Source organism: Monodelphis domestica, chromosome X (genome assembly GCF_027887165.1).
Source record: "Monodelphis domestica isolate mMonDom1 chromosome X, mMonDom1.pri, whole genome shotgun sequence".
NCBI classification, from domain to species: Eukaryota; Metazoa; Chordata; class Mammalia; order Didelphimorphia; family Didelphidae; genus Monodelphis; species Monodelphis domestica.
Genome location: NC_077235.1, coordinates 87,331,413 through 87,354,151, shown reverse-complemented (window position 1 = coordinate 87,354,151; position 22,739 = coordinate 87,331,413). Strand labels below are relative to the sequence as shown.

The 22,739-nt window shown below is 49.8% G+C and overlaps 2 protein-coding genes across 4 annotated transcripts in view; one reads left to right on the top strand and one right to left on the bottom strand.

Moving 5' to 3' along the window:
- The window catches only part of LOC130456200 (uncharacterized), a 12,859-nt gene extending 12,059 nt beyond the window's left edge, over positions 1–800 (bottom strand). Inside the window, exons 1-2 of the mRNA XM_056809884.1 lie at positions 551–800; positions 229–282 (exon numbers count right to left, since the gene is read on the bottom strand). The gene's annotated coding sequence lies outside the window, so the exon portion shown is untranslated. The remainder of the gene's footprint in view (positions 1–228; positions 283–550) is intronic.
- Positions 801–8,940: 8,140 nt separating this feature from the next.
- The window catches only part of F8 (coagulation factor VIII), a 71,414-nt gene continuing 57,615 nt past the window's right edge, over positions 8,941–22,739 (top strand). Inside the window, exon 1 of one of the 3 annotated variants that reach the window (XM_056809881.1) lies at positions 8,941–9,286. In XM_056809881.1, the coding sequence (XP_056665859.1) occupies positions 9,129–9,286 (158 nt within the window). In that variant the 5' untranslated portion in view covers positions 8,941–9,128. The remainder of the gene's footprint in view (positions 9,287–22,739) is intronic. The other 2 variants (XM_056809879.1, XM_056809880.1) reach the window with 2 other exon arrangements.

Below are 22,739 nucleotides of genomic sequence, written 5' to 3'. Positions count from 1 at the left end.
AAAACTCCGACTCCTGTGTGTCTGGGAGTGCTCCAGGATCCTTCCAGCCAGGGCCTAGCCTGCCCCATTCTGTGCATGGAAGCCCATGGGCACATGACTCTTCCCACAACCACCAGAAACTGTGAGCAAACTGCCCTCCCGGGAGACGGGACCCTGGCTGCCGGAGCAGAAATGCTCTCTTTGGCCCCCTGCCCGCCCGCCCCCTTCCAAGAGGGTCAGTGGACTTACATCCAGCTTTTTCAGCTGACATCAGTGCATCATGGCAGCTCTCGCTCTCAGGTCCTTTCAAAACAGAAACACCGAGATGTTATCTCAGAATGCCCATCTCCGGGGCAGAAACCACCCCTCCAAGCCAGGGCTGGAAATCACTGTCCAAGCTAACGGGAAGTTGGCCAGAGTGAGCTAGGAGTGCTAGAGGGGAGGGCTAAAGCTAGTTGGACAAGTACCCCAGCAGAGGGAGGGCAAGGAAGACAGCAAAGGGCAGAGAGTAGCTTGTGCGGGCAGTTCTGGAGCTCTGGGATGCTCCCCAAGGCAAGCACTAGGCACGTACCCTCCGGGTTGGCCTGGCAGACAGCCTCCAGAGAGAGTGGCCCAGTGCTCTGAGCTCTCTCTCTTCCCAGCAAGCACTGAGTCTGCAGCCACCTTCCTGGAAAGCAGCAGGTCGAGAAGCTCAGTGTTCAACCCTCTGTGCTCCTCACTTTTATAGGCCTCCCTCTGTATCTGGTCAAAGTAGCTTTTCCCTCCTATCACATCTTTTGTTCCTTTCGGCCCAACCAACATTTGTTTCTTTTTGGCCCAGGCAAGTCAGCTGCCTCCACAAATGGTTATTGTGGGGGGCAATTAGGTATCTTTTCAAGGGTCAGATGACCTCCGCTGCCAACAGGGGAGAGGGACACCCTGCGGGGACATCGTGGAGACATTGTGTTCTGCCAGCTTTGGCCCGGGACTCAGAGTGACCTTGCTCCACTTTGCTGAGGCCAGGGCCTAGTTTCTCCCCAGCCGATTCTGATCCCGGGCAGAGCGATTTCCACTCAGCTGTGCCCTCCTACGTACGAGATGGGCAGGCCAGGCCTCTGGGTGACTGACCTTTCCCTAGCATCCCTCCATTGTAAGGCAGCCACAGGGTTTCTTCTGGAGATTCCGAGAGACTGCAGTGGCTGTTGGCAGTGGGATGTTGGCAGATGTGGACCTAGTTCAGGTCTCCAGACCTCCCAGAGCAAGCTGGCCCTGCATAAGCAGGAATAGTTAGTTAACTAAGGATCCAGGGGTCCTTGCCAGGGTCTTGGGAATTCTGCCCCAGAGGAAAGGGAAGGAGAGCTCTCCAGGGGCTTCAAAGACAGGGCTAGACTGGCCCAGACTTCATTTCCTGAACATTCTAGGCTGCTCATGGCCACGTGTTCCAGCAGCTCAAACCTTTGCAGTGTGGATCCAAGAGAGCCCAGGGAGAATCCCCCTCACTCCGAGCCAGCCGGAAGGGATGACAAAGCCACAAGCCCACAGCCGGAGCAGACCTCCTAGGGGAGGCCCCCTTTCTTCCCCGGTTTCAAAACTCGGACCTCCTTGATGTTTCTGCTCTGTGCTTGCTCCAGATTCCCGCCATCATTTTTCTAGCTCTCTAAAGTAATCCTCTGGGAGTTTGATTGGGACGACACTGAAGACGTAGCTGCCGCCGCCCATTCAAGGCAGCACTGTTATTTTTATGAGATGAGCTCAGCCTGCCCATGAGCAATGGCTATTTCGCCAATTCGCTCACTTATTTGAAGAGTATTTTCTAATGAAGTTCCCATGTGCATCTTGGCAGCTCGACGCCCAACACCCAAGTATTTCTTACTATCCAGAGTGATTCGATTCCATTTTTACTTTGACAGTCATGCAAACCCACTTCTGCATTGGTTACTGTTGTAAGAGCCCACTCATACAGAACCAGCCCCCCAAATACAAACGCAGTCGTGCCCAAGACGACCTTTCTCTGGAGGTGCTCTGCGGTGTTCTTCCCAGGGGAATTGCTTTCTATCTCTTTCTGCTCTGTTGGGGGGCAATATACAGAAATGGGGTGGCTTTGGGCATCCTTACTTTATATCCTGCAACTTTGCTGAAGTTGTCATTGTTTCAGTTTGGGTTTTGGTTGACTCTCTCTCTAGGGCCCCATTGGCGAAGCAGGGACACTTGTGCAGAGCTGGCACTCAGGGAGCTGCTCCATTCCCCCTCTTCCCAGTGCCCAAGGACATTTTTGGTATGCCTCACCCCTCTGTTCAGCCAACCAAAGCAAACACTTTCTCCCTCAGCTCTCTGGGGGGGGGGGGTGCTCATAGATAGTTTGAATTTGCCCTCTGGCCCCTGGAACTGGGGAAAGGTTGCCAACCCTGCTCTAGGGTTTGCTAGGTAAACCACCATACATCATCTGCAGAAAGTGAGTTTTTGTTTCTATCAAATAGTGGATTTTGGTCCCCAAAGCCAGGATCTTTGGGCTTATTTCATAGACTGTCTTGCTGAGGTCACTTCCCCCAAGTCTATTCCACTGATCCTCCTTTCTGTCTCTTAGCCAGTACCAAATTGTTTTGATGACTGCTGCTTTATAGTATACTTTGAGATCTGGTACTGCAAGTCCTCCTTCCTTTGCATTTTTTTTTATGATTTCCCTGGATATCCTTGATCCCTTGTTCTTCCAAATGAACTTTGTTATGGTTTTTTTCTAATTCCATAAAGAAGTTTTTTGGAAGTTCGATGGGTATGGCACTAAATAAATAGATAAGTTTGGGTAGGATGGTCATTTTTATTAGGTTAGCTCATCCCACCCATGAGCAATCAATGTTTCTCCAATTGCTTAGATCTAGTTTTAATTGTGTGGAAAGTGTTTTGTAGTTGTGTTAATATAGTTCCTGTGTTTGTCTCATCAGATAGATTCCTAAGTATTTGATATTGTCTAGGGTGATTTAGAATTTTTTTCCCATTTGAATTAGTTTATTTAGTCAATTTGGAACATTATTCCTTGGTTACAATAATCACATTATTTCCCTCCCTCCCCTCCACCCACTCTTCCCGCAGCCAACAGGCAATTTCATTGGGTGTTACTTGTGTCCTTGATCAGAACCCATTTCCATGATGTTGTTGTTTTGCATTAGGATGTTCAATTAGAGCCTCCATCCCCAACCATATCCCTTTGATCCATGTATTCAAGCAGTTGTTTTTCTTTGGTGTTTTCACTCCCACAGTTTCCTCTGAATGTGGATAGTATTCTTTCTTATAGATCCCTCCAGGTTGTTCACAATCACTGCATTGCCACTAATGGAGAAGTCCATTAAATTCGAGTGTACCACACTGTATCCGTCTCTGTGTACAATGTTCTCCTGGCTCTGCTCCTCTCACTCTGCATCACTTCCTGGAGGTTGTTCCAGTTTCCATGGAATTTCTTCACTTTATTATTCCTTTGAGCGCAATAGTATTCCATCACCAACATATACCACAAAGTGTTCAGCCATTCCCCAATTGAAGGGCATCCCCGTATTTTCCAATTTTTCACCACCACAAAGAGCGCAGCTATAAATATTCTTATACAAGTCTTTTTCCTTATTATATCTTTGGGGGTACAAGCCCAGCAGTGCTAAGGCTGGATCAAAGGGCAGACAGTCTTTTGTCGCCCTTTGGGCATAGTTCCAAATTGCCCTCCAGAATGGTTGGACCAATTCACAACTCCACCAGCAATACATTAATGTCCAACTTTGCCACACCCCCTCCAGCATTCATTACTTTCCTTTGCTGTCATGTTAGCCAATCTGCTAGGTATGAGGTGATACCTCATAGTTGTTTTGATTTGCATTTCTCTGATTATAAGAGATTGAGAACACTTTTTCATGTGCTTATTAATAGTTTTGATTTCTTTGACTGAAAAATTGCCTATTCATGTCCCTTGCCCATTTATCAATTGGAGAATGGCTTGATTTTTTGTACAATTTGTTTAGTTCTATAAATTTGAGTAGAGACTTTTGTCAGAGGCTTTTGTAAGGAAGATTGTTTCCCAATTTGTTGCTTCCCTTCTAATTTTGGATGCATTCGTTTTATTTGTATAAAACCTTTTTAATTTGATGTAATCAAAATTATTGATTTTACATTTTGTAATTTTTTCTAGCTCTTGCTTGGTTTTAAAGTCTTTCCTTTCCCAAAAATCTGACAAGTATACTATTCTGTGTTTGCCTAATTTGCTCATAGTTTCCTTCTTTATATTCAAGTCATTCACCCATTCTGAGTTTATCTTGGTGTAGGGTGTGAGATATTGATCCAAACTCAATCTCGCCCATACTGTCTTCCAATTTTCCCAGCAGTTTTAGTGGGTTTTGGTCCCCAAAACTGGGCTCTTTGGGTTTATCATAGACTGTCTTGCTGAGGTCATTTACCCCAAGTGTATTCCACTGATCCTCCTTTCTATCTCTTAGCCAGTACCAAATTGTTTTGATGACCGCTGCTTTGTAATATAGTTTGAGATCTGGGACTGCAAGTCTTCCTTCCTTTGCATTTTTTCCCCATGATTTCCCTGGATATCCTTGATCTTTTGTTCTTCCAAATGAACTTTGTTATGGTTTTTTTCTAATTCAGTAAAAAAGTTTTTTGGTAGTTAAATGGGTATAGCACTAAAGAAGTAAATAAGTTTGGGTAGGATTGTCATTTTTATTATGTTAGCTCATCCCACCCATGAGCAGTTAATGTTTTTCCAGTTGTTCAGATCTAGTTTTAGTTGTGTGGAAAGTGTTTTGTAGTTGTGTTCAAATAGTTCCTGTGTTTGTCTCGGCAGATAGATTCCTAAGTATTTTATATTGTCTAGGGTGATTTTAAATGGAATTTCTCTTTCTAATTCTTGCTGCTGAACTGGGTTGGAGATATATAGAAATGCTGATGACTTATATGGGTTTATTTTGTATCCTGCAACTTTGCTAAAGTTGTTGATTATTTCCAATAGCTTTTTGGTTGATTCTCTAGGATTCTTTAAGTAAACCAACAAATCATCCACAAAGAGTGACAGCTTGGTCTCCTCATTGCCAATTTTAATACCTTCAATTTCTTTTTCTTCTCTAATTGCTACTGCTAGTGTTTCTAGTACAATGTTAAATAATAGAGGTGATAATGGGCATCCTTGTTTGACTCCTGATCTTACTGGGAAGGCTTCTAGTTTATCCCCATTGCAGACGATACTTGCTGATGGTTTTAGATACATACTGTTTGTTATTTTTAGGAATGACCCTTCTATTCCTATGCTTTCTAGTGTTTTTAATAGGAATGGGTGTCGTATTTTATCAAAGGCTTTTTCTGCATCTATTGAGATAGTCATGTGGTTCTTGTTGGTTTGCTTGTTGATATGATCAATGATGTTCATAGTTTTCCTAATATTGAAACAGTTCTACCTTCCTTATATAAATCCAGGATTTCTTTGCTTTAGTGGTGGCTTTTCTCCCCCAAATGTCACAGCTCTCTAAGTTCATAACTTTAAAGGTAGAAGGGGCTCAGAAGTCACTTGGTTCAACTCTTTTATTTTATAGAAGAGAAAACTGAGACAGGAGATTTTTGAATAAAGTATCAAGAAAGCAAAGAAGGAAAAGAGAAATAAACAATGCCAGTGAACTGAGAACCATAGGGATAGCTGATGTATGGTCTGAAATCATTTGAGGCCACATCATTTTTGAAAAAATACTCCTTTGGAATGTAACCAAGATTAGAAGGGAAACAACAAGCTGGGGAAATGTTTATAACAATTTTTTCTGATAAAGATCTAATTTCTCATATTTATAGGGACCCAAGTCAAATTTATAATAATACAAGGCACTCCCCAACTTACAAATGGTCAAAGGATATGAACAAGTAGTTTTAAGATGAAGAAATCAAGGCCATCAGTGATTATATGAAAAAATGTTTTCAATCACTCTTGAGCAGAGAGATGCAAATCAAAAGAACTCTGAGGTATCACCTCACACCTAGCAGACTGGCTAACATGACAGCAAAGGAAAGTAATGAATGCTGGAGGGGATGTGGCAAAGTCGGACATTGATGCATTGCCGGTGGAGTTGTGAATTGATCCAACCATTCTGGAGGGCAATTTGGAACTTTGCCCAAAGGATATTAAAAGACTGCCTGCCCTTTGATCTGGTAATACCACTACTGGATCTATATCCCAAAGAGATCATAAAAAGGGGAAAGGACCTACTTATACAAAAATATTTCTAGCAGCTCTTCTTGTGGTGGCCATGAATTGGAAACTGAGGGGATGCCCATCCATTGGGGAATGGCTGAACAAGTAGTGGTCTGTGTTGGAGAGGGAGTACTATTGTGCTGTAAGGAATGATAATCAGGAGGATTTCAGAGAGCACTGGAAAGATCTGCAGGAACTGGTGCAAAGTGAAATGAGCAGAACAGGTGGAACATTTTATGCAGTAACAGCCAAACTGTGGGATGATCAACAGTGGAACTTGGCCACTCTCAGCAGTGTGCTGATCTGGGACAATGCTGGCTGACTTGAGCCCAAGAACGCTCTCCACCTCCAGAGACAGAGCTGTTGGTGTCAGATGCAGATCCAAGCAGGCTGTCTTCCACACTTGTTCATCTGGGGTTTTTGACAATCATTCTCTTCCAATGGTCAATGCAGAAGTATGTTTTGCATGATAATCCAGATCAAATAGCTTAACATCTCCGAGAAGGAAGGAGGGAGTCCATCCAGATCTTATGATTTTGGAAAATGTATGTTGAAAACTGCTACTACATGTAATTCAGAAAATTAAAAAACTGAATAAGAAAGAGACTATAAAAAAGCTGATTTGGGGAGGCAAGCAGGTAAAGATGGTTGAGAACAAAAGAAGGACAATCTCTTGTCCCCTGATTATAGAGAGAATAAGTGGCAATGCTGGGATTTGAATTGCAAGTCTTCTGCTGTATAATCCAGAAACTCACAGGCCTAGAGATGGGAGGGTCCTGGGTTCCAATCTGGCCTCAGACACTTCCCATCTATGTGACCCTGGGCAAGTCACTTCACCCCAATTGCTTGGCCCTTAGCTCTCTTCTGTCTTGGAACCAATACACACTATTGATCCTAAGGTGGAAGGTGAGGGGTAGAAAGACAGACAGACAGACATGATCTTTCCTGGCAACTATCTTTACCTGCTCACCTCCCCAAACGAGCATTTTTCAACAAGATTTTGTTGCCTCAAATGGCTTCAGATCACACACCAGCTCTCTGCATGGTTCTCAGCTCACCGGCATGGTTTCTTCCTCCCTCCCTCCCTCCCTCCCTCCCTCCCTCCCTTTCTTTCTTTCTTTCTTTCTTTCTTTCTTTCTTTCTTTCTTTCTTTCTTTCTTTCTTTCTTTCTTTCTTTCTTTCTTTCTTTCTTTCTTTCTTTCTGTCTTTCTTTCTTTCTTTCTTTCTTTCTTTCTTTCTTTCTTTCTGTCTTTCTGTCTTTCTTTCTTTCTTTCTTTCTTTCTTTCTTTCTTTCTTTCTTTCTTTCTTTCTTTCTTTCTTTCTTTCTTTCTTTTATTTTATTGAAAATTCTCCTACTTGGAAAAATGGGCTACAGGCAGAGATTCTGCAGATGTTCACTGTACGTTATGTATTCTGTGCACTCTGGTCCCTTGTATTGAAATGGAGCGCCCCGACTTGGAGTAAGTTCTGGGACACTGTGGCTTGTTGTGCCGCTGAAATAGCAGCACTCTGAACTGTAAGGAGTGCATTGCAGCTTGCACCCATGCTCGACCGGCTTCGTCTGTTTGTGGCAAGCCCAGAGTTCGCTTGTGAACCAAGCTGTGTCTCTGTGGCTCAGAGGAACATCTCCCCAAGCCGCCACCTGTTCTCTCTCTCTCTCCCCCCAGTGTTAATTATTTTCATTCTGGTCCAGTTTCCAATGGAAAGCTGTCCTGGGACACGGACACGATGTTCCCATCAGGATATCCTGAAGACAGAAACGTGGTAACCGGCCATCTTCCCAAATGGGAGGAAGGGGCCAGGAGGCCATCCAAGTTCTGCCGAAGCTGGGCCTGTTCTTCAGGGTGGAGCTGTTCTCAATACACAGGATGTGTAAAGCACTGCCAGTGAGCGAGCTACCTGTGAGCTTAACCATGGTCCAAGATTGTCCCTAGAGCAGCTTGGAAATCCAATTCTATGCTTGCTTTGTCTGTAAAGCAGCTCATTCCCTCTTTCCCCAAGCAGATGATCACGGGCTGACGGATCTAGATCTGGGAAGGAGGCCAGATTGAGGCCAACCAATTTTACAGATGAGGAAACTGAGGGCAAGGGTGGGGGAATCTTCTATTATTTCCTATTAGGAGGAAAGAAGATGTAAGTTCAGAAGCATCTTATTGTGCTGGGTGCCAGCTGGGTGGCTCAGTGGAGAGAGCATGGGGCCTGGAGTCAGGAGTCTCTCCTCGGAGCCTTCCAAGTGACCCTGGGCCACTCACTTCACCTCTGGCTGCTTTGGAGGGCTCAAGTGTAAAATGGAAGTAATAATGCTAAAACCTATTCCAAAACAGGCCGTCGTCAGAGTGTGAGCAGGCTGATTTGATTTGATTTGAACCCTATTGCATTGCAATCCCCTTTTGCCTTTTTTCTATACTGTGGTAGGCTCTCTGTGGCCCCCTGGGCCAGGCACACATTCGTGAGGCTGGCTGGCTCTTGACTCCAGCCGCTGCCGGAGGACCCTTTGTGCCATGGGGTCAACAAATGATCCTCTGCTGTCAGGCTTGTTCTTTGGTCGGCTGGCCCTTCCCAGGCTGTGCTCCTCGGGGACCTGGAGCTGCCAGCCCGGCCTGCTGGTTGCATGCCACCAGTGCAGAGCTTGTTCTGGGAAGCCCTGTGGAAAGCGGGGAGCGGGGCACTGGGCAGGGGGCCGGTGCTTCTCTTTCCTGCCTTTTTGGTCTGGTGAGCTCTTCCTTCCTCTCCTCTGCTGCAAGCTTTGCTCCATGAGGCAGCCAGGCAGCAGGAAAGGGGTTAAACTCTGCCTCCAGCTTCCCTTTCCTACTCCAGCTCCTCCGGTTCCCACAGGCTCCTCGCTCTTGCTGCTTGTGCTCTGGGAGTGTCCTGGGAATCGCGGAGCAGTTTGCTCCTTTGGGGGGCACCACGAGAACTCTGGGAGGGGGATAGGCAGTGGTAGCGTCCCCAGATGAAGGAAGCCATGGGGCTCCTGCCCTTGGCTGCCTTTCTCTTGTGCCTCCTGGAAGAGAGCATCTGCACTACTCGGAGGTACTACATCGGGGCTGTCGAGCTGTACTGGGACTACAGGAAGAGCGAGCCGCTCGCCACTCTCAGCCTGGACCCGGGGTAAAGTCTGGGGGCTGCTTTTTTCTGGGGGGCCAGGTTGGATCTGACTGATGGTGGCTCGGTCCCGAGGTCTGCTCTCGGGGAGGCTCTGCTGGTGAGGGCAAGGGGGAGCCTTCGTTGCAGGGATGCCTGTGTGGAAAGGGGCTTTGGGGGCTATCTGCATTTCCCCGAGGGTCCCTTCTCTCAGGTGGCACTCGGCCTTGTCCAGTCTCGCCGCCAACCCTAGTGCCTCACCGAAGAGAGAAATGAGCATTCTCCCCCAGCACCTGGCACATTCCTCCAACACTTGTCCAGTTTGGTTGACCTGGCAGCCATCAGAAGTCATTAGTTGGCCATTTTAGCTCCACCATTCCGCTTGGAATCTGTTTCTCTTGCCGTCCAGCCCATCCCCGGGGCAGGGGGAGACACATTCCCTGAGATCCCAGTTAGGAGGTGGCCGAACTCGTATATTCTTTGGCCAGAAATATTCTTTCCTCTGGAACCCGAGTACCTTTGAAGCCAGAGGCCCTGAGTCCATACTCTGGCTCTGTTCCTCCGTACCTATGAGACCCTGGGCAAGTCCCTTCTCGTCTCCAGGCCTCAGGTTCCCTACCTGTGACAGGAGGGGTTCGACAACCTCAAAGGTCCTTCAGTTTGAGATCTAGTTCCCTCGGCTTCATTCTGGTGGCTATTTTAGTCTGTTTGACTTAGTGCACATTTGCCGAGTGCTTGTTGGGTGTGAGGTGGGTGCAAGGCTCTGGAGGCTTGTGCTCAGGGAGCTTTCGGGCTGGTGGAGGAGGTTGGTGCCCGTGATCCAGGGTAGAATGTGATAGATGCTGTCAAAAGGGGGAAAACCCAGAAACTTCCAAGAAAGGAGAGGTCTCAGGAAGAGCTGGCAAGCAGGGAAGTCTTTCTGGAGGAGGAGGAGAAGAAGCATGTAGGCTGGCCTGTGAGCCAAGGTTTACAGCAGGAGTTCTTAACCTGGAGTCTGTGAAAACTTGGTTGGTTGTTTCCAAGCCCCATCTTCCATCTAAGAATCAGATGCAAAATATTGGGTCCAAGGCAGAGTGGTGGTAAGGGTTAGGCAGTTGGGGTGGGGGCGAGGAGGGACTTGGCCAGGGTCACACAGCTAGCAAGTGTCTGAGGCCACATTGGAACCCAGGACTGGAGCTCTGGCCACGGAGCCCTGGAGCTGCCCCAGTGAGCTGCTTCTTCAGACGGGATGGCTCCCTTTGAATCTAGCCGTCCTCCTCTAGAATGGCTGCGTGTTTACGAGCATCATTCAGAGGAGATCCACGCACGCATGCATGGGCTGAATTCACCAGATTGCCCAAGGGAGGATCTGCGCCACAGTCGAGGCCCAGAGCTCTTGCCACAGAGGGAGGAGTGAGGGCAGGGGTTGTTGGGCAAGACTCTGGAGGAGGAGGAGGAGGTCGAGATCGGGAGTTAGTTGCCTTGTTTGGCTAGAGAGCAGATGGCGTTTGGGGCCAAATCCATTTAGAACCAGGGCACTGGAGCCTCAGGAGGGCTTCGGCTGGGCCTGCGGGCCGAGCTCTGGGGAGCAGAGCGTGCTGGCTGCCCCCAAGGACTCTGGCTCACCTCTCACCTGTCTACTCTGGCCTCCCCAAAACACCCTCCCAGACGTCTTGGTGCTCTTGTGTTCTGGGGGCTGAATGGCTGGAGGGAAACTGAGCAACGGGAACACGGGAAGAGGAGGCTCACTGGCCGGGATGGTGCCTGGGTCATGGGAGAGATCCTTGAAGGAGCTTCAGATATCACGGGGAAGAGAGAATAGAATGGATCATTGGTGCTGCAGAGTCGAGGTCAGACTGGGGGCCAGAGACAGAAGCTACGGGGACTACTTCTTTTGCGTCTCTGAATTCCCTGTGCCTAGCCCGGGGTTAGGTGCATAACATCCTCATTAATGTCTGCTGATGGACTCATGGTGAGGTTCAAGGGAGAAATGGAACAGCTACCCTGTGGGGGAAGAAGACTCTGTCCCCGGAGGCTATCCAAGTCCTTTGTGTAAAGTGATTTTTCTTCATGGCTGCTCTTTTGATAGCACCTCCATTTCTGTCCATATCCTGCCTCAACCTACAGTCATCCCTTCTAACAAAGAATGGAAGAGGAGGAAAAATAAAAGCATCCGGGACCTGCCTCGAGCCTGGTAGCAGGATCTCCCAGCAATGGAGGGAGGAGGCCCGTTCTCCCATCACTTCTTTAGGGTCTCGTTTGGTCATCAGAATGACACAGCACTGGGGGCTGTTACGCGTGTCACTTACGCAGACATTTGCATTGTTGGAGGTATTGCGGATCTTGTTTTGCTGGGTCTGCCTGAAACCAGGTCCAAAGGTAAATGAAGGGGTGAATGCTCCTTTCCTGAATGAAGCTTCTCCCAGAAGGCTCTCTCACCCCCCTCAGAATCATTCCCATGCATGGGCTCCAAGGCAGAGGAGTGGTGTGGGCTAAGCAATGGGGGTGAAATGACTTGGCCAAGGTCACTCAGCCAGGAAGTGTCTGAGGTCCCATTGGAAACCAGGCCTGGTTCTCTGTCCTCTGAGCCACCTAGCTGCCCCCTCAGCCCGCTGGCTCTCCTAAGCTCTGTCGCATTACCTCCAAATAGCTTCCCGGTGTTGTATGTGATCCAGAAAATGCCAGGGGGTCTCTGTTCCTATCCTCAGCCTCATCTGGCCCCATTCCTCACCTGGTCCTCTTTTCAATGCTGCTAATCCTGGAGCTCCCGGGTCCTTCTCTTTTCAGCTCTGTGACACTTACCCCCTTCACCACCTGACCCCAGAGCAGCTGGATACCTATGCTTTGGGCTCAGAGGACCAGGATTTGAATCCTGCCTCCCATGCTTAGACCTGTGTGACTTTGGGCAAGTTCCCTCCCCATCCCCCTGTAAAATTAGGGAGAGAGTTGCATTTGGTGCCTCTGAGGTTCCTAAAATCGCACAGACAGCCCAGTGCGGAGAGCCCATCCCCTGATAGCTCCTCTCTAGTAACTGCCTGTTGTGCCCAGTGCCACGTCTCTTGTTGCTCTGGCCACATTAACACTTGTTCTTCCTCTTTAGTGGGCCTCCCTGAGAGGGCCTGGAGGGATCTTGGGATGGTGAAGGAGCTGACTCCAAGGCCCTGGTCTGCCCCGCTCCACCCTCCCTCAGGAGAGGCTCTCTGCAAGGCCAGGAGGGCACGAGGGTATCCCTGCAAGCTCCCTGAGGTGCAGGCCACATAGGCTTGCATCATCTCTATGTATATTGCATGTGTGCGTGTGTGTGGAGGCCTCAAGTTCTTCCAAAGCCAAAGGGGAGGACTTGGCCAAGTGAGATGCCAAGAAAGCTGGCAGGCCCTGCCCAGGGTGGGGAGGGGGCAATGGCCAGGGCTCCTCCTCTTCCCTGTCGGCTTGGCTCATTCCAAACATGAGAGTGCTGGGTGGGAGAATAGCTGCTAACTGGCCGGGGGGTTATCTCTAGCCCCATCAGAGGGGGTGAAAGCAAAGGACTGGCCACGGCGGGGGGCCGGGTGGGGGGCAGGCACCCTGCCCAGCCTTTGATCTCTGGCTCTTGGGCCCCCTTGCCCTTTTCAGGACAAACTGACCAGACAGGGAGGGAACCTGGGCACCTGCCCTGGGGAAACAATCTGGGCCAAAAGGCACCTGCCACCCTGAGGCTCTCCAGGTATGCCCCTCTCCCCCACCCAGAGCATGCCCAAGATTCTATTGTCACTTCTATCCCTCCATTTTATTAAGTGCTTTTGTTTTCAACTAATTGTGGCCTGTGGCCGATGAGAGAATGAGGGTGGCAAAATACAGGAGAAAGAACACTGGGTGTCCAGTCCAAGGACCTGAATTCAAATCCTACCTTTGTCACTTACTGCCTGGATAACCTCAGGCAAATCATTTCTAGGCCTCAGTTTCCTCCTCTGTAAAATGAGAGACCAGATTAGATAGATGTACCTAGACATCAGGGCAGCTACGTGGCACAGTGGCTCAAGTGCTCTGTCAGAGTCAGGAAGACTCATCTCCCTGAGTTTAGATCTGTCCACTAGCAGTGCAACCCTGGACACATCACTTAGCTGTGTTGGCCTCAGTTTCCTCAGCTGCCAAATGAGCTGGAGAAGGAAACGGCAAACCACTCCAAGGTGGTCTCTGCCAAACAGGCGTCGGACATGACTGCCTAACAGCTCAGATGCGTGCACGTGTGCGTGTGTGGGGGTGGGCCAGACTGGGTGGGGATATGGAGCAGTGCCCTCACTCCTGTACGTATGTTGAAGGCGTCTTTGGTGCCTTTCATCTTCCAGCTGGCAAAGGCGGGTTGAGAGTCAAAGCCAGGTTTCTCCTGACTCCGGAGGGCCCCTCTCCACTCTCCCAAGTCAGTTCTTGAGGATCCGAGACGGCAGGCCCCTGGCTAAGCCAAACCAAAGGAAGACCCAAAGCACCCTGGGAGACCTCTTATTTTATAGAGAAGGAAACTGAGGCCAGGAAAGGTCAGCTGGTTTGCCCAGGGTCATAGGAAGTCAATAAGTGAGTGAGCCAGGATCTGAACTCAGGTCCTGGGACTAACACCTCTGGTGGGAGGATTTGCCAAGCCCTTTTCAGGGCTGCTCGTCCACCTTGCACCTGGGGCTCCGAGAAGCCATGGTACACTCAGCGACGGAACTCTGGTGAACCATCCTGACAGATGGACCAAGCCAGACTGAGGGTAACCAGCAGGGCTCAAACCCATCAGTGACTTCCCTGGCGGAATAGGCGGAAGAGAACAGCTTGTTCCAGCTGGCTTCCCGCCACTGGTCCCCTCAGAAAAAAGGATACAGGCTAGAAGCTTGCCTCCAGTGCCAACTGGATGCCCTTGGCCACAAGACTTCCTGTCCTTTAGCTGCTGATTCCAGGTTTCCCAAAATGAGCCTTGCCTGAGGCGGAATCTCTGAACCCACGAAAGGGACAAGAAGAAAGACAGGCATGGGCTTTGGCCCCGGTCATAGGAATAGCTAAGGCGAAGACCACTCTGACTTTAGAGGCTGAGGCTCTGAGTGCGAGGCTTTCCACGGGGGGCCACAAGAACAGGCTTTTTTTTTTTACTGTCTCTGTATTTTTTCTATTTTCTTTTTTTTAAAATAATATTTTATTTGATCATTTCCAAGCATTATTCATTAAAGACAAAGATCATTTTCTTTTCCTCCCCCCCACCCCCCATAGCCGACGCGTGATTCCACTGGGTGTCACATGTGTTCTTGATTTGAACATATTGCTTTGTTGATAGTATTTGCATTAGAGTGTTCATTTAGAGTCTCTCCTCTGTCATGTCCCCTCAACCGCTGTATTCAGGCAGTTGCTTTTCCTCGGTGTTTCCACTCCCATAGTTTATCCTTTGCTTATGAATAGTATTTTTTTCTCCTAGATCCCTGCAAATTGTTCAGGGACATTACACCGCCACTAATGGAGACGTCCATTACGTTCGATTATACCACAGTGTATTAGTCTGTGTACAATGTTCTCCTGGTTCTGCTCCTCTCGCTCTGCATCACTTCCTGGAGGTTGTTCCAGTCTCCATGGAACTTCTCCACTTTATTATTCCTTTTAGCACAATAGTATTCCATCACCAACATATACCACAGTTTGCTCAGCCATTCCCCAATTGATGGGCATCCCCTCGTTTTCCAGTTTTTGGCCACCACAAAGAGCGCAGCTATGAATATTTTTGTACAAGTCTTTTTGTCCATTATCTCTTTGGGGTACAGACCCAGCAGTGCTATGGCTGGGTCAAAGGGTAGACATTCTTTTATTGCCCTTTGGGCATAGTTCCAAATTGCCCTCCAGAATGGCTGGATCAGTTCACAACTCCACCAGCAATGAATGAATGTCCCTACTTTGCCACATCCCCTCCAGCATTCATTACTTTCCTTTGCTGTCATGTTAGCCAATCTGCTAGGTGTGAGGTGATACCTCAGAGTTGTTTTGATTTGCATCTCTCTGATTATAAGAGATGTAGAACACTTTTTCATGTGCTTATTATTGATAGTTTTGATTTCTTTGGCTGAGAACTGCCTATCCATTTCCCTTGCCCATTTATCAACTGGAGAATGGCTTGATTTTTTGTACAATTGATTTAGTTCTTTATAAATATGAGTAATTAAACCTTTGTCAGAGGTTTCTATGAAGATTTTTTCCCAATTTGTTGTTTTCCTTCTGATTTTAGTTACATTGGTTTTGTTTGTACAAAAGCTTTTTAATTTGATATAGTCAAAATTATTTATTTTACATTTTGTGACTTTTTCTAAGTCTTGCTTGGTTTTAAAGCCTTTCCCCTCCCAAAGGGCTGACATGTATACTATTCTGTGTTTACCCAATTTACTTATAGTTTCCTTCTTTATGTTTAAGTCACTCACCCATTTTGAATTTATCTTGGTGTAGGGTGTGAGGTGTTGATCTATTCCTAGTCTCTCCCACACTGTCTTCCAATTTTCCCAGCAGTTTTTATCGAATAGTGGATTTTTGTTCCAAAAGCTGGGATCTTTGGGTTTGTCATATACTGTCTAGCTGAGGTCGCTTTCCCCCAGTCTATTCCACTGATCTTCCTTTCTGTTTCTTAGCCAGTACCAAATTGTTTTGATGACTGCTGCTTTGTAATATAGTTTAAGGTCAGGGACTGCAAGGCCCCCATCATATGTGTTTTTTTTTTCATTATTTCCCTGGATATCCTTGATCTTTTGTTCTTCCAAATGAACTTTGTTATGGTTTTTTCTAAATCAGTGAAGAAGTATTTTGGTAGTTCAATGGGTATGGCACTAAATAGATAAATAAGTTTGGGTAGGATGGTCATTTTTATTATATTGGCTCGTCCTACCCATGAGCAGTTAATGTTTTTCCATTTGTTCAAGTCTAGTTTTAGTTGTGTGGAGAGTGTTTTGTAGTTGTGTTCATATAGTTCCTGTGTTTGTCTTGGGAGGTAGATTCCTAGGTATTTTTTTTGTCTAAGGTGATTTTGAATGGGATTTCTCTTTCTAGTTCTTGCTGCTGAGCTGTGTTGGAGATATATAGAAAAGCTGATGATTTTTGTGGGTTTATTTTGTATCCTGCAACTTTGCTAAAGTGTTGATTATTTCAATTAGCTTTTTGGTTGAATCTCTAGGATTCTTTAAGTAGACCATCATGTCATCCGCAAAGAGTGATAACTTGGTCTCCTCCTTGCCTATTTTGATGCCTTCAATTTCTTTATCTTCTCTAATTGCTCCTGCTAGTGTTTCTAGTACAATGTCAAATAGTAGAGGTGATAATGGGCATCCTTGTTTCACTCCTGATCTTATTGGGAAGGCTTCTAGTTTATCCCCATTGCAGATGATATGAAGAACAGGTTTCTTGAGAAAACCCAGGAATAGGGCTGTGAATGATGGCTATTCATTGTCTGCTCCAGTGAATTTCAGTACTCCATACCATTCCCAGCAAGACTCGCTTGGAACAAGTAAGGAGCTCCTTTGGCTTGGAGATGGAAAGCAATGTGAAGACCGAGTGGCCAAAGGCTTGACCAAGGGACACAGCCCCTGGGTCATGGTTTCCCCAAACCCAGGGCGATGACGGATGGGCCTTGGCAGGAGCGAGAGCCTGGGGGCCCGAGAGTGCTTCCCACGCCCCTGTGGACACGGGAGCACCTCTTGGGGTTCCGAAGGTGGTTTTGTGGCACTGGCAGACGAGGTAACCATGCTTTTTGTCTGGGAACGTGGGTCAGGCAGCTGTGGGCGAGGGGAGCCAAAAGGCCTTTCAGGAGGTGTGTGAGGAGTAGATGTTTGGGACCTTTCTCCAACTTCAGCCTGCCTCTTTCCTGGGGCACAAACTCCCAGGATTCTGGGGAAGGGTGATTTCCAGTTACTGGAGCAAGGGAAGCAAGCCATGCTGTCCTTTGGCCCTGAAGGCTGTTTCAAAGGCAATAGTAACTCGGGGCCTGCAGGAATGCCAGCACGTGCCCAGGGCTACTCTTACTGGGTACGGGCTCTTGTGCCAGATGCCTCAGAGGGAATCTCTTGTTGGGCACAGACTCCCAAGGTGCACCCTGTATGTGTCCCTCCCTCCCTCTGACTTTCCTTCTAACCTTTCTTCCTGGCTCCTCTCTCCCAGCCCCACAGGGCCCTTTCTGCTCTTCCTTTTTTCTCCTCCCCCCAGGGCGAGGCAAAGTTGGGATGGACATAGGAACCTTGAAGCACGACTCGCTCACTCGCTAGTAAATGGAATACCAGAACGTTGTGGGCAGATCTGGGGGCTGGGGCCTGCACTGGGCCCGTTGGCAAGGTTGGGCTCTTGTCCTGGCTCAGTCCTTGCTTGACCCTGCTCCCTCATCTTCCTGTCTCCCTGTGGTTCCCTCGGGTCCAGCTGGCATCAGGAATGTGGCTCCCAATAACCTTGCTTGCGCTGCCTGCCTGCCAGGGAGCTCCCATGAGGGGCGGCAGGAGGTGGGGAGAGCCCCAGGGTTTGCGCCAATCGTTCCGCCGCATTCTTGCCCTTCACACAGACTCCATTTGGAGTGGGGGAGACGCCCAATTTTAGGAAGGCCGGTCAGGAGGGGGAGAGGGCAGGCTGTCTCTGTGGGTGCTCTGTGGAGGAGAAGAGGAGAGAAGCCTGGGGTGGGGCGAGGCTGGCCAGCTGTCCTGGTGGTGGAAGAGGACAGAGCTCACTGGCTTGCCTCAGCCCTGGAGGGGGGCTTCCTTTCCTAGCAATGGGAGTGAAAGGGGCTGGCTGCCTCAGTGGAACCAAAGGGCCAAGATGTGCCAGAAGGCAGGCGAAGAGCTCCCCGGGCTGCGATGACATCACGTCCTGCTCATGTCTGGTCCGGGGAAATCTCAGTGTGCTGGAAGGCCCCGAGCGAGCGAGGTGCGGAGGAAGAGCCTGATAACGCATTTCAAAGGAAGACAAGATAGGAATTTGTTCTTGTCACCAAAGGAAACACTGTTATCCGGTGGCTGGCCGGGGGCTTTCCACTTACTGGAAACACGGAGTGCTGCTGGGGACGGAAGATAAAGGACGGCGCCCGCCTTTGGCTCCAAGGCCCAGCAAAGGACATTTTGTTGTTGCCTCCTGCTTGCTATTGTTAGGGTGGGAAGATAGATGGGCCCAGGGCTGGGCTGCCTGGGAGGCCCCTCTCTTCCTTGATGTGCTGCCTGTCCGCCTGGCTCCTTCCTCATGCCCCAGCCCAGTCCCTTTGGTGCTCCCACCTAGCAGGTCCCCGACCCCAGGCCCTTTGGCAGTATCTCCTCTGAAGACAAGGAAGTCCTCTCCAGAGCCCTCCCTCCGCTCATCGGAAGCCCGAGGCTTTAGGAGCTTTTCCTGTTTCCCTGTGGTTGGCCTAGGGGGTCTCAGAGGGTCCCTCCCAACTCCAGTTCTGGGTTACTCTGTAATTCTATCCCCCCACAGTCAGTGCTCCCAAACCAACTGGCCTTAGACCTGGTGGAATCCTGGCGGGTCTATGCTGGGCCTGGGCAGGATCATCCTTAACATTGGAAGGGATCTGAATTCGGATCCTCCGGCCCGGGACTACTTGGCATTATCCTAATGGCTTTGGACAAAGGCTCTTCAAGGGCATGGAGGAGGGAGCCGCTGAGCCACTGGCTGAGCAAGAGGCAGGATCTGAACAGACCTCAACAAGTTGTCATCAAATTCTAGAGCTAACAGACCACAAAGCCCCCAGACCCCCAAAGGGTGCCGGCTGAGGTCCGTCCTACATGTGAAATCGTGCAAACAGATTCCAGAGGAAAGATGATGATGGCGGCAAGGAAACCGGACTTCCCTTCGCACTCGCAGCTCATCGTGGCGGCGAGTGCAATGCGACTGGCTACAGTGAGGAAATCGAGCTTATCCCACATGGGCTCAAGACTGCCCTTCTCTGTCTTAGAGGAATACCTCATTGCTCTCTGGGGCCCAGACTTACCTTCTCTGCCATCTTGGAATCAATGTTGAGTGGCCATTCCAAGGCAGAAGAGCGGGAAGGGCCAAGCAATGGGGATGAACTACTCCTTGCCCAGGGTCACCCAGTGTCTTAGGCCAGATTGGAACCCAGGACCTCCCGTCTCTGGGCCTGGCTCTCCAACCACTGAGCCACCCTGCTGCCCCTGCTGTCCCAGCCTTTTGTCAAGGCCCCGTGTTATTAGAGTCCGCTGGCAGATCTGGGCATCCTGCCTGTCACTCATGTGTTAGGCTTCCCTGCAAATTTGAGCAGTATGCCACGGATGCTTTTACTGCTAACGTGAGCAACCCAAACCATCGAGAACAAATATCGAACAGCCTAGAACTGTGGAAGAAGAGCCCCCGCAGGGTTCCCCTAGGCACCTTCCTCCAAGCTGGCAGTTCTTGCTGGATGTGTTCACCCAATGGGCCGTTGGCGTCTCAACCTCCGCATGTCCCAAACCAGACCCGTCGTCTTCCTGCCTGCTTCCAGGTGCCCTGCCCTCCTTTACACACATGCCACTGTTTCCTTTGGGGGTTCCACCTCCTTTCCAATCACCCCAATTCGAAAACTTGGCATCCACATCCCCAGGCTCAGACACCAGAAGCCTCTGAGGAAATACCAGATGGGGCTGGAACACAGGATAGACATTGCTCCTGCATACAGGTGAGGAAACTAAGGCACAGAACAGCTCAGCAATTTGTTCAAGACCACAAGGCTGAACTTGGGTGTCTCCGTGGCCCTTTCTGGCTCCAACTGATGCTATTCGAATCAATAATTCTCTTGAGGGTTCCCTTGTCAAGACTCAAGTATGGTAGGGAGGTGGCCCGTGAACCGGATAGCACCTCACTTGAAGATCAGCCATTAGGCAATGTCAAGAAGTGCCTGCGGCCCTATTAACCTGCCTGCCCAGGGCTGGGCTGTTCTGGGTAACTAAATCCTCTGACTGGCCATGGAGTCCAGGCAGCAGTAGCAGACTCTCTGCCGAGTGACTGGGGGACTTTCAGGGTTCCGTCTCTTGGGCAAGTCCCCGGGCTCTGTGATACACCAGGAAGGAGCTGGAGATTTGGCCGAGTGTGAACCAGGCTCAGGGCATCCTTTGGCATTTGCTTGTCTTCCAGTGGTCTCCCGTGCCAGTTGGTTTCTTTGTCATTTGCCCCTAGGATTTTTCTAAGAGTCCAGTACTGAGGGCCACTGGATGGCTCAGTGGATTGAGCACCAGGGCTAGAGACAAGAGGTCCTGGGTTCCATCTGGCCTCAGCTACTTCCTGGCTGGGTGACCCTGGGAAAGTCACTTTACCCCCATTGCCTAGCCCTTCGCACCTTCTTTCTTGGAAGGGATACTCAGTATTGATTGTATGAAAACAGACCAAATGAGTACCCCATTCCAGGGAAGGAAGGGGCTGAGGACGTCTTTGGCTTGGCTTCTAGTGAACAGCCCTTTGATCACAATGATGCCACCCAGGGAGAATCCCTACCACAGTGTGCTTGGTGGTCAGGACCCAGGAGCGGGGGGGCCTTCTAGAAGAGATCCCCCCCCCCCCCCCGCCGCTGCCAGGTGCTGCTGAATGTGTACTAAACTCCTCCTCCAAATGGCACAAACTCACCAACACGACACACCTGGAGATCTCGAATGCTTTCTCGGTCCTTCCTTTTGAAACCCCAACCCTCCTGCAGAAAATCAATTCCCGAGTATTGGCTCAAAGGCAGAAGAACACTCAGAGTCAGGTGTAGCGGTGAGGTGGCTCACCCAGGGCCAGCCACCCAGCTGGGAAGAATCTGAGGGCAGATTGGAACCCAGGACCTCCCATCCCCTGGCCTGGCTCCCCATCCACTGAGCCACCCAGCAGCCCCTTCTAGAGCGCTTTCTTAAGTCTAGATAATCAACCAAATGCCCAAGCAAGGCTCAAGGGTTGTGTCTTAGACGAGAAATGGTGTGAGCAGTCGCTGCTTTGTATTGGTAAAGGGCGTTTCCTCACCTGGGAGTTCTCTCGGGTGTCTGTCCTTTTGCTTTGCTACCTCCATCCCGCCAGGACTCAGGGAAAACCCTCCAGGTCATTGAAGGTCATGGGATCCTAGATCCTGGCAGTGCTCGAGGGACCCCTCGTTTTCCACTGGGGGAAACTGAGGCCAGGGGGCAAGGTCACCCTTAGGCTTAGAGCTGCAAAAGGACCTCAGAAGCTATGAGAGATGGAACCCAAGCCCCAGCAAGGGTCATCTGGCAGCAGCACAGGTGAGCTTTGAACTCTTTCCTCCGCACCAGCTCCCTCTCCCTCAGACATTCTGGATCAAGAGGGCATGGAGCAATGCCAGATGAAGGGACGAAGGGGTTAGAGCAGCAGCTCCAACCCCAGATGTCTTCCGCAGCTAAGGAAGGGGCTCCCGCTTCAGGAACCCTCCCACACCGTCCATTAGCTCTGGCGCACACCGCAAGCTCCTAACCAAGCACTCTCTGGTGAGAGGCGGAATTCAACCCGATTCTGCACCCGGAGCCTCTAGCATAGACCGCCCTTGACAGGTGCTGCCAGAGACATCCACGCCAGTGGGGACGGCACAGGGCACAGGATAGAAGGGAGAGGAGGCCGAAGTGGCCAATGTCCGAGAGCCCTCCGGCATCCCCAGCTTTCAGACCCCCTCCTGTCTGGGGGAGGTCAGTCCCACGAATGCGAACAATGTTAGGGGAAGCCCAGCCCAAGCCCTCCCCAAAAGATTGGCCCAGCATTTCCATTCAACTCCATGGACAACCGCTGGGTTTGAAGTACCTCTGTACGCTAGGCCTCGGGGTCCCACGACAGTAGGGAAAGCGGCTCCAGGCCTCTGACCAGGGGAGATGTGGAAACAGATGGGCCCAGACTAGACCATTTGGGGATGTCGAGGCAGCTCGGTGGCCGCTTTCTGGCCATGTGTGCCCTCACCTCTCCCCCCGTCACTTCTTCTTCTGTCTTCACCCGGTCACCACACCCTTTGCATCCCTGCCCTTCTCGCCTCACCTCCGGGTGCTTCCCTGATTTAGTCCCTTATCCGTGGCCGTAGCCGGGTGGTCATCCTGTTGGCCGCCTGCCTTTCTGGCTGAGCCGCCTTTGGAGGCTGTGGCTGGAGGGGTTTCGGAGCTTCCTGAACTTGAATGGGGAAAAGATCCCATTTTGATTTCAGGAACTTGCTTTCCTCTGTGCTTCTTCCTAGCTCTCTTTGTGTCTTCAATGCCAGGATTCCGGAAGGAGATTGCCAGGCTGCCAAAGGGTGTGTGTGTAGGGGGGGGGGGCGCAGCTGACCCCTTGGTGGTGCACCTATCACCTCAGGGATCATGTGTGCCACAAAACGTGACCAGAAGGTACATGGGTCCACTGGGGAAATCATTCTTAGTGGGCAGGTTTGATTCCGAGTATGGTTTTTTTTTTTAAAACCCTGACCTTCCATCTTGGAGTCAATAGTGTGTATTGGCTCCAAGGCAGAAGAGTGGTCAGGGCTAGGCAATGGGGGTCAAGTGACTTGCCCAGGGTCACACAGCTAGGAAGTGGCTGAGGTCAGATTTGAACCTAGGACCTCCCG